The sequence below is a fragment of the Symphalangus syndactylus genome, chromosome 7 (genome assembly GCF_028878055.3).
Source record: "Symphalangus syndactylus isolate Jambi chromosome 7, NHGRI_mSymSyn1-v2.1_pri, whole genome shotgun sequence".
NCBI lineage: Eukaryota > Metazoa > Chordata > Mammalia > Primates > Hylobatidae > Symphalangus > Symphalangus syndactylus.
The window spans coordinates 72,183,511-72,197,669 of record NC_072429.2 but is presented as its reverse complement, the minus strand read 5'-3'; the positions used below and the strand labels follow the sequence as shown (position 1 = coordinate 72,197,669).

Here is a 14,159-nt window from a genome sequence, read left to right as displayed (position 1 = left end):
CTGGGTAATACAGCAAGACTGTCTCAAAAAAAAAAAAAAAAAAAGAAAAGTATTTTAAATACCCACCTACACGTTTTACTATTAAAACGGGTAAATTTAATTCCGTAGTGGACATAGTTCTATGGGCTTTACTTTGTTAATTCTACTACTATTAAAATATTTTACTTTAGGTGTTTGGGACTTTAGTTATAATTCTTTTATTCCAATTTCCTTTTACACAGTCAGGAGTGGTTCCATAAGCTGAAGGTATTTAAATTAGTATGTCATTAGATTGCAGTGATTAAAGATAATTTCTGATATTGAGATCACAGGCCTTTCAGTAATTTCCACTTTATTCACATGCCTTTATAATATATTTACATTGTTCAAACTTTTCAGTTTGTATTCCATTCCTAAAACAATTTCGTAAGACTTCTTTTGTATAGTTTCTTTTCCAAGAACTGTGTCTCCCTGATCATTTGTCAGGGAGATAAATGATTTAAGCAAATAGAATTGAGTATTTCTTTTTTCTAAATATGTACTTTTTGAAGACTTTTCTGATGATTCTTGGGTTCCAATCAACATATACATAAAATGAGTTTGTGAAATTATTTGCTCTAGTAGTACCAATTCCATATGAACATAGATTTAACTTTGTAGAATCATCCCTCCCTTGAAGTAGTCAGGCATCTAATTTCATAATATTCATTTTTCAGGAATTTTCTCAAATTGTGTCCACAGATTAACTTGGAATACCTAAATGTCTTGACTGTGTCTTATGCTCTAATGTTTCTTTTTGTTAAATGAAATTACTATAATATTAACACATAAGAGCATTGTGAGGCTCAACTAAGCTGATAGTTATATATATGAGTTTTAGAAGTGCCAAATGGACTGTTTTCCTTCTGCTCTCACAGAGTCCTACTCACCATTGCTTTCTGGTTAGACTTTCCTTAAATGATGTCGTACCAAATTCACTTATTTTCATTAGCCTTAGGTAGAGGAAAGGATTCCCTTAATCTCTCATTTTCATTAGCTTAGCTAAGCAGATTTAAGTCTGAAAATAAATCCTGCATATACACTCTACAATATTTAATGATAGGAAAATAATCAAGTTATTGGAATGATTCTGAAAGGCATAAAGGAGACTAACGGATATCTATCATAGTATCTATGAACTTTAATATAGCTTTAATATAAATTTGATGTTTCCAAGTCTTCGTAGAGGGTAACATTGTCTTTAGTCAGTATCCAACAAATGTCAGGAAAAGTCTCTTCCATAATATATCTTCAGTGTTGTTAGCATCACTTTATCTGAGGTAGCTCCCTTGCAGGGCTGCCATATATTTCTCATATATTGTTCTAGTCAGGGCATATGTTCAGCAGAAAGGCCAATTATAGCAGAAATGCCAATATATATTTTTCCCATTTTTTCTCTTAAATATTGTTTAGAAACTGAATCTTCTGGTCTATCTTTGATGGTATTCTATTACAGTAAAAACATAGTTCTTTGTGGAAGTTTGTACATTGCTATACTTCTCCAGACAAATCTAGTTTAGTAGACTTTTCTGTTTTGTTTTGAGACGAAGTCTGGTTCTGTCGCCCAGGCTGGAGTGCAGTGGTGCAATCTTGGCTCACTGCAAGCTCCGCCTGCCAGTCTTACCCCATTCTCCTGCCTCAGCCTCCTGAGTTAGCTGGGACTACAGGCGCCTGCCACCATGCCCAGCTAAAAAAATTTTTTTTTTTTTTTTTTTGTATTTTTAGCAGACTGGGTTTCACCATGTTAGCCAGTATGGTCTCGATCTCCTGACCTCGTGATCCGCCCACCTCGGCCTCCCAAAGTGCTGGGATTACAGGCGTGAGCCACCACGCCTGGCCCTTTGTTATTTTTTGAGATAGAGTCTCACTCTTTCACCCAGGCTGGAGTGCAGTGGCACCATCTTAGCTCACTGCAACCTCCACCTTCTGGGTTCAAGCAATTCTCCTGCCTCAGCCTTCCAAGTACCTAAGATTACAGATGCCCACCACTGTGCCCAGCTATGTTTAAATTATTATGTGAATTTGACTTTTCTCATCAGTCCTTCTTCATTCCCCTTATAATTTATTTAATTTTTTGTTTGTTTGTTTGTTTGTTTTGAGACAAGGGTCTCGCTCTGTTGTCAGGCTGGAGTGCAATGGCACGATCTTGGCTCACTGCAACCTCTGCCTCCCGGGTTCAATCGATTCTCCTGCCTCAGCCTCCCAAGTAGCTGGGATTACAGGCACGCACCACCACGCCCAGCTAATTTTTTTGTATTTTTAGTAAAGACTGGGTTTCACCATGTTGGCCAGGCTGGAACCTAACACAGACCACACTCAAACACCCTTATTATTCCTTTTTTAAATTTAGGTGTTAAGCATACACATTTCCTGGAATACATTTATAGTTTTTATTCTTTTAGATATACTATTCATGTTTTTTTTTATGCATTCTGTCAATTTTTCTTAAGCTTTTATTAAAACTGTCACCCTCTTAGTTTTTCTGTTTTTCAACCTATTTAAATTATTTTTTGTTTCAGAGACGACCACCAGATAATTCTTTTTATGTGCGAACATGTAACAAGAATCCAAAGAAAACAAAATGGTGGTATCATGGTAAGCAGTTTGAATTTGTAATAACGTTTTAGCATTTTGATTTGAAGATTATATATATTTGCTATAAGACTTGGTAAAAAGAAGAGAAGCTATAATTGGTGTTATGTTTATGTTATATGAAGAAAATTCTTTAAAATATTCTAATATATTTAATGGATGAATTACTCTAGATTTTTTTTTTTTTTTTTGAGACGGAGTTTCGCTCTTGTTGCCCAGGCTGGAGTGCAATGGTGTGATTCTCGGCTCACTGCAACCTCTGCCTCCTGGGTTCAAGTGATTGTCCTTCCTCAGCTTCCCAAGTAGCTGAGATTACAGGCATGTGCAACCACACCCAGCTAATTTTGTATTTTTAGTAGAGACGGGGTTTCTGTGTGTTGATGAGTCTGGTCTTGAACTCCTGACCTCAGGTGATCTGCCCACCTGGGCCTCCCAAAGTTCTGGGATTACAGACGTGAGCCACCACGCCCGGCAGTACACTAGACTTTTAATGGGGCAAATGAAATGATAACCATCATAAAAGTAAAATGTAAAATTACTTTGACATTCGGAGACTCTACCATTGTATTACAAAAAAGAAGTTCTTAATAATCTTTAAATCAAATTAGAACTATTTTCTGGGAGCCCAGGCATGGTGGCCTACACCTGTAATCCCAGCACTTTGGGAGGCAGAGGCGGGCAGATCACTTGAGGTCAGGAGTTCAAGACTAGCTTGGTCAACATGGTGAAACTCTGTCCCTACTAAAAATACAAAAATTAGATGGGCATGGTGGCGCGCAACTGTAATTCCACCGGAGACTGATGCATGAGAATCGCTTGAACCCCGGAGGCGAAGGTTGAAGTGAGCAGAGATCGCGCCACTCTACTCCAGCCCAGGTGACAGTGATGGAATGAGACTCTGTCTCCAAAGGAAAAAAAAAGAACTAGTTACTGGGAAATCTGTTGTTTGAAATAGAAGTTTTGATGCCTTGTGTGTTCATTTAGTTCTGGTACTATTCATGGCTGGGAGGAGGGGGGAGTCACAGTAAGGGGTACCTCATTAAATTAGAAAGCTCTCTATTCTAATCATTATCCCTTAAAAAAAAAAGTGACATTCTGCTGATTGTAGTTTTATTAATAAAATACTCTCTAATTTTAAATTTCTATTGTATTTGTTGGGATGGTAATGATAATTCAGAGCTGCTAGCATTTCTAAACTAACTTTAATGCTTCCCTGAAGAGTTATTTGAAATTAAAAACAAAAAGTCTGTATTCTTCAGTGTACTTTTTGAAGCAAGTAAACAAAAACCATCCCCTGTGATTTTTGTATACATAAGAGTATTGCCTTTGGGGTTTTTTTGTGTGTGGGTTTGTTTTTTTTTTAATGTTAACCTGATAAGAAATTAGAACTAGCAAAAACTAATTGAACTATGACCTTCTCCCTGTATCTTCTATCCAGTGTGAAGCCTTCTGTATCCTCACCTAAATTGACTGAATTAAAAACTTAAAAGTTCCCCAGGTGTTGAACGAAAAGATGACCCGAGTCAGTGCAATAGAACTATGCCAGTAGTTACAAATTAGAAAACACAAAGAAGTGGCCGGGCGTGGTGGCTCATGCCTGTAATCCCAGCACTTTGAGAGGCCGAGGCAGGTGGATCACGAGGCCAGGAGATTGAGACCATCCTGGCTAACACGGTGAAACCCTGTCTCTACTAAAAATACAAAAAATTAGCCGGGCGTGGTGGCAGGCACCTATAGTCCCAGCTACTCAGGAGGCCGAGGCAGGAGAATGGCATGAACCCAGGAGGCGGAGCTTGTAGTGAGCGGAGATCGCGCCACTGCATGCCAGCCTGGGTGACAGAGCAAGGCTCTGTCTCAAAAAAAAAAGAAAACACAAAGAAATATGCTGTTCCTGAGAGACAGAAATGTGAAAATTTGGGGTAATATCAATAAGAAATACATATGACTTAGAAGAAGAAAATGGCAAAACTTTAAGAGCTGTGAAATAAAAATACGTATATTTTACGAACTGTAGGTTCGATGGAGTTCATTAAAAATCCAGTGAATGATTGTGGGGGTGGGAAGGGAGATAGGTGTTTGAAAAGTTTGGGAAAAAAATAGATGAGAAGAGCAAAGTTTGAATTTTGAACCATAAAGGTAATGGAGGAGAATTAATCTACCAGACAGGACACTAAAACATACTAATAGAAGAACAGATCATTGAAATACAGTTCCTCTTATTTAGGCCCAGTTGAATATAACATTTGAATATATGATAAATAAGGCATTACAAATCAGTGAGAAGGGGAAGGATTATTTAGTAATCATCCTGGAAAATCATAATCCTTTGGAGAAGGAATATTTTCACTGCATAAAATATTTCCTGTGGGTTCAGTATTTGTATTTATTTATTTTTTATTTATTTTTTGAGATGGAGTCTCACAGTGTTGCCCAGGCTGGAGTGCAGTGGCATGGTCTAGGCTCACTGCATCTTCCGCCTCCTGGGTTCAAGCGATTCTCCTGCCTCAGCCTCCCTAGTAGCTGGGATTACAGGCGTGCCACCATGCCCAGCTGATTTTTGTATTTTTATTTTTTATTTTTTTGAGACGGAGTCTCGCTGTCGCCCAGGCTAGAGTGCAGTGGCGTAATCTCAGCTCACCGCAGGCTCCGCCCCCCGGGGTTCACGCCATTCTCCTGCCTCAGCCTCCCACGTAGCTGGGACTACAGGTGCCCACCACCTCGCCCAGCTAATTTTTTGTATTTTTAGTAGAGACGGGGTTTCACTCTTAGCCAGGATGGTCTCGATCTCCTGACCTCGTGATCCGGCCACCTCGGCCTCCCAAAGTGCTGGGATTACAGGCATGAGCCACCGTGCCCAGCCAATTTTTGTATTTTTAGTAGAGACGGGTTTTGTCATGTTGGCCAGGCTGGTCTCGAACTCCTGACCTCAGGGTGATCCGCCTGCCTCAGCCTCCCAAAGTGCTGGGATTACAGGCGTGAGCCACTGCGCCTGGCCTATTTTTAAAATACAACCAAAAAAATGTTTTTTTCAATGTTGGGTATCAGCTCTCTGGAGAAAGGAAGAATTTCTGAATTTAAAAGGAAGTCACAAAGAAATTAAACATTCAATTATATGAAAATTTACAGCTTCTTTAACTTTAAAGCACTATCGTTATGAAGTCTGAAAAAATTGTGAAATGTTTATAGCTTATTAAAAATAAACTGTTTATGAAAGTTACTTAAGGATAAAAAACAAAATAGGCAAAAAAGTGCAGCTCAGTAAAATAATTACCAGTTTAAGATTTTGAAACAGTTTCTGAATCTGCAGAGTTTTATAAAACAAATGCAATACTGAAGGGGAGAGTAAAGGGTAGAATAAAATTGTTTTCATACTTGCTAGTGGTATGTAGCAAGTTAGTGTAATCCTTTAAGGAAGCAGTTCAGCAGTATTTAGCAAGCTTAAAATTCAAGAGCAAACATTTGTCTTAGTTATTAAACTTCACAGAATCTGTCCTAAAAAAAAAAATCCTTAACACAAGAAAAGTTTTATTTATGAAATATTCAGTGTAGTACTTTATTATTATATACTCAATTTCTTAGTCTGCCATCTGTTACCTCTACATGTGCTATTTGCCTGGAATTAATTCTTTTTTTTTTTTTTTTTTTTTGAGACGGAGTCTTGCTCTGTCGCCCAGGCTGGAGTGCAGTGGCGCAATCTCGGCTCACTGCAAGCTCCGCCTCCCGGGTTCACGCCATTCTCCTGCCTCAGCCTCTCCGAGTAGCTGGGACTACAGGTGCCCGCCACCACGACCGGCTAATTTTTTTTTTTTTGTATTTTTAGTAGAGACGGGGTTTCACCGTGGTCTCGATCTCCTGACCTCGTGATCCACCCGCCTCGGCCTCCCAAAGTGCTGGGATTACAAGCGTGAGCCACCGCGCCCGGCCTGCCTGGAATTAATTCTACTACACACACAACTCCTCTCTTCTTCAGAGCTGTTTCACCAAAGCCTTGTTAAATACTCCCTCCTTTGAGGAACCCAATAAACTTGAATGCTGGTTTTGTTTACATTAAGATACCCTCAGATAATTCTGATGTAGCTAGTCATCTGAGAACTATTGTTTCTGAGATTATTTGACAAGGTTTCCAAATAGAGTCATTAATAAACAGGCTTAATTCTTTCTTACATTCTCTTGCCTTTTAGGACCAAACACTAAGCCGCTTCTTCATGCCTTTACAAAAAGGCCTTAAAAAACAAACAAAAATCCTTGAGTGTCAGAAACTCCTTTATCTTCCAAGTGAGTTCCCACATTCATCAAAAATTAAGATTAGCCAATTAGGAATATTGACAAACATAATTATTTTTAAGTGTCAGCGTTTTTAAGACTAATAATTCTGGTTCAAATAGATTCAGTCTCACTAGTAATAGAAAGATTCTTCTTTTTCACAAGTGTTTTTAAACCACCTTGAGGTTTTTCATGCAACTTCAGAGGACATTGTGTTTTAGAAGATGAGTTTTTTTAAAAGTACACATATTTTTTTTTTTTTTTTTTTTTTTTTTGAGACAGAGTCTCGCTCTGTCGCCCGGGCTGGAGTGCAGTGGCACAATCTCGGCTCACTGCAAGCTCCGCCTCCCGGGTTCACGCCATTCTCCTGCCTCAGCCTCCGAGTAGCTGGGACTACAGGCGCCCGCCACCGCGCCCGGCTAATTTTTTGTATTTTTTTAGTAGAGACGGGGTTTCACCGTGGTCTCGATCTCCTGACCTCGTGATCCGCCCGCCGCGGCCTCCCAAAGTGCTGGGATTACAAGCGTGAGCCACCGCGCCCGGCCAAAAGTACACATATTTTAAAGTACAACCCTCTCTCCTACTTTCTCATGCCATTATTAGAGGGTATTCCTATTTTTTTCCTTATTTACTACTCCCTAGTGGAGAAAGTTCAAAAAGATAATCGGTTTTCTAGCCCCTCTAATGCTTGGTTATATGGTTGAAAGGATTTATGAGAAGTCTTTCATCAAAGAATACTTCAGAGTTTCTTCTTACCTGCTTTTGAATAAGAAATGGGGAAAGATAAAACCAGAAATATAAGGATTAATTATTTAAATTAAAATTTATAATAGAAATAGAAGTTCTTATTCTTTTTCTTTTTCTTTTTTTTGATGGAATTTTGTTCTTGTTGCCCAGGCTGGAGTGCAGTGGCGCCATCTTGGCTCACCACACCTCTGCCTCCCGGGTTCAAGAGGTTCTCCTGCCTCAGCCTCCCGAGTAGCTGGGATTACAGGCATGCGCCACCACGCCCGGCTAATTTTGTATTTTTAATAGAGATGAGGTTTCTCCATGTTGTTCAGGCTGGTCTCGAACTCCCAACCTCAGGTGATCTGCCCCCTCGGCCTCCCAAAGTACTGGAATTACAGGTGTGAGCCACCCCGCCCAGCCAATAGAAGTTATTTTTCTTAGAGTTAATGGTTTTTATGTTACTGAGAAATCTGTACTTTGATGACTAAAGTAGAAAGTTCTTTTTAGTAGTTTGGAGACACATAATCTCCAAGTAAGCCGAGAAGTACCAAAAAAAATAGGCTTTCAAACCAATTAACCTTTCACATAATATAAAATAGTCTGAAGTTCATACAGTAATTCATTTTTCCAATAAACGGATTAAAGTTATCGTTTCCTCTTTCGCCTCCCCCCGCCCCCCCCCACCCCCAGTGCAAATGAGCTATTTTTAAAAGGCACTGGATTCTTACTCACCTGAATTATGACTGTTCTAGTCCAGTCCCCAATCCTGGGTACATAAATTTTTTTTTTTTCATTTACAGATAATTTTGTCTAAAATATCCTTGGTTCATTGACTTGCGATAACCATTCTTATCTCTTAATATGTTTTCTCCTCTTGCTTGAATGCTGAATGTTTGAATCATTCCCCTCCACCATTCTCCTTTTAAGGGACAACTTTGTTTTGAAAGTGAGTTTCATAGCAATCAAGGAATGGAAATATTTGTTATACATTGAGATGGTAAAGCGCTGTTCTGTCATCCAACTAGGATGGCTGCAGAGAATCTTCTTTGAACTTTTTCTTCACTTTTTTTTCCTTCACTTTTAAAAAGCTAATGCGTTTCAGCTGTGTAGCACATACTGTCTTCTCCTTTATATCAGAATAGCAGTTACAGGCAATGTGAATAATAGCTTGTCCTGGCATTATAGGTAAATTTTTGTAATCTTATCAAAGATAATCATACGCTTATAAAAAGCATAACACATTAATTTTCTTATTAGAACTTTCCACAAGTCAGCGTATCTTTTTCTGCTTAGCTCTAGGTGTTACACTGCCTTGTTCCAGTATAACACCTAGTTACCAAGACATATGGACTCTTGATGTTTCTTAGCATCATCTAATTTTCAAAGGATTACAGAACAGGCCAGTTTCCTTATGTGACTTTCAAGGGTAGGCAGAAAGATCAGAAACTGAACAAAGGCTTACTAAGAATTGGATAAACTCACTGAAACACTTAGCATTTCAGTTTCTAGAAACTAAGTGGAATTGTGTGCCTCAGGTCTCAAGCTCCACAGTCCTCCTGTGTGGTGCTTCCCAACATACTTGCGTCAAGGTGAGTCAGTGTTTGTCAGATCTAAGCAGAGGCAAGAGAGGTTTGGTTTAGATTAGTGATTATATATATACTTCCTGGATGCTGGATGCAGGATGGAGGCACAGTTAATGAAAAACAACAAATCTGAAATTCGCTTCATTTCCTGGTTTTGTAAGAGGAGAACTCTGCTGACATGCTAAAGCTGAGCTGCCAAATACCAGTGTTAAAGTTCTTGGAAGACCTCTCTCAGCTTAAATTTGTGGTTTTCTACATTATTAGTTAGAATCCCTTAAGAATTAGGCCAGTCACTGTGTACCCCACTGTTATTGTCTTTGTTTGCATCATAGCTTATATTTATTTCTTTTGAGGTTCTTATTTACCACACAGTGATTTCTTACCATGTAAAAAGTCACCTCATTAGTGTTGAGAGGTCTTTGGATATATTAAATAAAAAGTTGTATTGATAGTGACTGCACATTTCTTTATTACTTACTTGAAGTTGACTATCAATGTGTTTTCCAGAATTCCTTTATAGTTTCTATTCACTAAGAAATTGAAGTCATACCTGCTTTGAAATGCAAATTTATTCATTGCCAGTTAAGGCAGTGCGGGAGTGGGAGGGGATTCTTATGCTTTGAATAATCAATTGAGCAGGGAGAATAGGGTTAAAAAAAAACAAGCCTAACCAAAATAGGTATGCAAATAGACAACTCACCTCAGCATATAGATGGGCTAAGGAATTTTCTTATGATTCAGGGCTGGAATCTTCCTTAGAAAACATCTGCATACAGTTCCATGCACAAATAAATGAATGATTGAGGCCTCAAGGTTCTATATCATAAAACAGACATGATAATTGTTCTTGGGAAAGATAGAAAGTGTCTTTTGAACATGTCTCTTTGTAAGACCATAAAAATAATTTCAGTGAGGTAGCCAACTAAAGTCCATTAGTCGTATGGTCCATTTGTTTTCTGAGGTCAGTATCAGGCATATACAACTTAGTTGCATAAATGATTTGATTTCCACAGAGGGGAGGACAGATCTGTGGCTGGCTGGAACCATTCTCCTTAAGGTGTTAGAAAATCGAATGGTTGGTTATAAACTGTAGGTTGAATATCCCTTATTTGAAATGATTGGGACCAGAAGTGTTTTGGATTTCAATTTTTTTTTTGACGAATATTTGCATATACATAATGAGCTATCTTAGGGATGGGAGCCAAGTCTAAACATAAAATTTATGTATGTTTCACATATACCTTAAACACATATTCTGAGGGTAATTTTATACAAAACTTCATTTATTTTTTGAGACAGAATCTCACTCTGTCACTTAGGCTGGAGTGGTGTGATCATGGCTCACTGCAGCCTCAACTTCCCGGGCTCAGGTGATCCTCCCACCTCAGTGTCCCGAGTAACTGGGACTACAGACAGTGTACCACCATGCCTAGCTAATTTTTGTATATTTTGTTGGGGGGTATAGATGGGATATCACTATGTTGCCCAGATTGGTCTCAAATTCCTGGACTCAAGCACTCTGCCCACCTCAGCCTCCCAAAGTGCTGGGATTGCAGGCATGAGCCACCACACCGGAACTATATGCATTTTAAATAATTTTTTGCATGAAACAGAGTTTTAACTGTTTAACATCATGAGGTCAAGTCTGGAATTTTCCACTTTTGGTGTCATGTTGATGCTTAAAAAGTTTCAGATTTTGGATTTAGGTATGCTCACCCCGTGTAACTTAAGGCTCCTGTTTGTTGAAGGTTGGTTTCAGAGACCTAAGCTCATAGGAAATGAATTGGTATAATGTCCAGATGGCATGTCCAACAAAATGAGTCAGTAATTTGGGGAAGGTGTAGAGGAATATCGGTTTTTAAAAACCATGGACTGCATTCTCATTCTGTTCAGCTGGAACATTTCTATAGAAGTATAAAGACTACAAGAGGGCAGGAGCATAAAATTGTCTCAGACTAGTAGTATCAAACTCCTTTTCTTCCTGCCGTATAGTTGCTGTCCATAGATTTACCTGTGTTGTGAACTTTTTTATTTGTACTACCTTTTGGAGTTATAAAACCGTTTACTAAATTCCTGAGTCCAAACTTTTACTCAGTTTGTTTGTGCCTTCTGTTTCCTGCTGATTAACAAGTCTGTTGTCTGCCTACTTTGAAATATTTCTTGAATTGGTTCATTAAAGGAAAATTTTAATTCCCTAAATTGTTGAGAGACAAAACTAAATATTTTCTTTTTCTTGGAGGTAGCATCCACTTCATATCCGCTGATCTATATTACTGTGTTCCTTTTTTTTCTAGTCTTCTGTCCCTGGGGATATCCAAGGAGATGGGTTTCCATGATAGTTGGAGAACTATATGATAGTTTTTATTCTCAGGAGAAAACTAAATGACCTTCTTCTAATATAGTTCTCTCTCATTTACATTTCTCAGAAGCCCAGTGAAGTTAGCCATGGTAGGTGTCACCTCTTTGAAACTGGTAGTTTGTATGTTATATTTGAAAGTGTAGTTTTAGTAGGGCTTCTGAATTTCTAGGAAAAATATAAATGGTTAATAATTAGATTTTCCTTCAGGCCATTATCTTGTTACAAATGCTTTAGCCAAGAGATTAAATATACCATTCTTTTACCACCTTTTGTCGGCCTGTATTTGTCTTAACCCAAAATGGGTTTACTCTGATGTTTTTTTATTTTTTATTTATTTATTTTTGGTTGAGGGGTGAGTCTGTCCTGGTATCCAATAATACCTTCATCTGGCTAGCAAACTATGTTCTTTCTAGTAACGGATAAGGTTTTTGCTTCTTAGTTATGGCCATCCAATTTAGAAAAAGGATGGCGATGGCTTTGGCTCATACTTACATCTGTACTTAAAGTTTGCTTATAAACTCTTGATTACATGTAGCCATCATGGATTCATAATCCTGCAAGTCCTTGTAGATCTAGCTGTTATAGATCATTTGTTTCTTCAAAACTCTAGGGTATTCAAAGGTGGGTAGTATCATATCAGTCAAAAACAGGGATTAGGATCTGGAAAGTGGCTTGACAAAAAGATTTCCTAATCATTTTGGCAGCACATTCTACAGAAAACCTACTATACTAAAAACCTTCTACAATGAACAAGCTAATAAATAAAGATGCATTTGTGCTACCACCTGTCAAAGATGGTATGTCTTTGGAGAGGCAAGTTTATTGGTAGTTAACTGGATAACATTATGTTCAAATTGAATTTTATCTGTCACTTTTCTTATTGTATACATTGTTATCTTGTATCACCTTAAAATTTATCCCCAGTAGTTTGACATATTAGGTAGAATTTAGTGCCATCTTTTAGCTTAGAGATTTGAGTATGATTAGTTTTAGTGTTAGTTTCAGGGACCAACCCTATTGTTACTCTATTGCAGAAGCGATGTTTTAAGGAACTTATTAATATTCCTAAGTTTGTTTTATATCCATAACAAGTATATCTTCTCTATTTCAAGTACCACAATAATTTAAAGAACATCCCTTTTTTTTTTTTTTCTTGGAGACTGTGTTGCCTAGGGATCACGGCTCACTGCAGCCTCAACCTCAGACTCAAGCAGTCCTCCCACCTCAGCCTCAGCCTCAGCCTCCCAAGTAGCTGGGACTACAGGCACACACTACCATGCCAGGCTAATTTTTGTATTTTTTGTAGAGGCAATATTTTACCATATTGCCTAGGCTGGTCTTGAACTCCTGGGCTCAAGCAGTCCATCCACCTCAGCCTCCCCAAATGCTGGAATTATAGGCGTGAGCCACTTTGCATTGCCAAGAAAATTGTGAGTGAACCTTAGAGGATATAAACTACTTGTTTTCTTAAAGATACTATTCTTATTTATTTTAAGGCGTCTAATGAATTAGGGATGATTTATTTTTAAACTCCAGTCTGTTTCCCCCTTGAAATTACTGGATCATGGAATACTCTATGAGTTTGCCCAGCTTAGAAGTCAGATTTTACTGGTTTTTAATTAGCAGTATATCAATTCTAACATGAGATAGTGTATTAATCTGTTTTGCGTTGCTCTGAAGAAATACCTGAGACTAATTTATAAGAAGAGAAGTTTATTTGGCTCACAGTTTGGAAGACTGTACAGAAGCATAGTGTCGGCATTTGCTTCTGGTGAGGCCTCAGGAAGCTTTTACTCATGGTGGAAGGTTGAAGGGGGAGCAGGCAAGTCACATGGCAAGAGAAGGGAGCAAGAGACAGGAAGGAGGTCCCAGACTCTTTAACAGCCAGATCTCATGTGAACTGCAAGGAGGGCACCAAACCATTCCTGAGGGATCTGCCCCCATGACCCAGACACCTCCCCATTAGGCCCCTCTCCAACATGGGGGATCACTCATTTCAATGTGAGATTTGAAGGGGCAGATATCCAAACCATATCAGACAGTTTGTAAAATATTTTGGCTAGGATTTCAGAATTTTTTCCTTGAGTGTTTTCACAACTCTTGGCCACCAGTCTTAGTTTCTTTATGTAGGTAGCTTCCTTCTGAAGAATAACTCATCCTCAGAATAAATCTTTCAGATATGTTTTGTGAAATAAATTTTGTAAAATAAATAATGAATCCTAAAGTTGTCTATGTTACATATATATGTGTTGAGGCTACCAGAAGTTATTATTAAATAATTTCATGAGTTTTTTTAATGACCCCATTTGCATATGTATCTATACTTGCTGAAAGCTTATTTTCTTTTTTTTTTTTTCCTTTTTTTTTTAATGAGGCAGAGCCTCCCTCTGCCTCCCAGGTTCAAGCGATTCCCTTGCCTCAGCCTCCTGAGTAGCTGGGACTACTGGTGTGTGCCACCATGTCCAGCTAATTTTTGTATTTTTAGTAGAGAGAGGGTTTCACCATGTTGGCCAGGCTGGTCTCAAACTCCTGACCTCAAGTGATCCGCCTGCCTCGGCCTCCCAAAGTGCTGGGATTACAGGTGTGAGCCACCGTGTCCGGCCTGAAAACTTATT

At 38.6% G+C, this 14,159-nt stretch overlaps 1 protein-coding gene across 11 annotated transcripts in view; it reads left to right on the top strand.

Annotated features, from left to right (window-relative positions):
• The window catches only part of UBE2W (ubiquitin conjugating enzyme E2 W), an 85,632-nt gene that overhangs the window by 67,478 nt on the left and 3,995 nt on the right, over positions 1-14,159 (top strand). For 5 of the 11 annotated variants that reach the window (XM_055286528.2, XM_055286527.2, XM_063642840.1 and 2 more), the window contains 2 exons: positions 2,538-2,613; positions 2,805-3,749. In XM_055286528.2, the coding sequence (XP_055142503.1) occupies positions 2,538-2,613; positions 2,805-2,890 (162 nt within the window). In that variant the 3' untranslated portion in view covers positions 2,891-3,749. Of the gene's footprint in view, positions 1-2,537; positions 2,614-2,804; positions 3,750-6,430; positions 7,121-14,159 lie in introns of those variants that run through there. The other 6 variants (XM_055286533.2, XM_055286531.2, XM_063642839.1 and 3 more) reach the window with 2 other exon arrangements.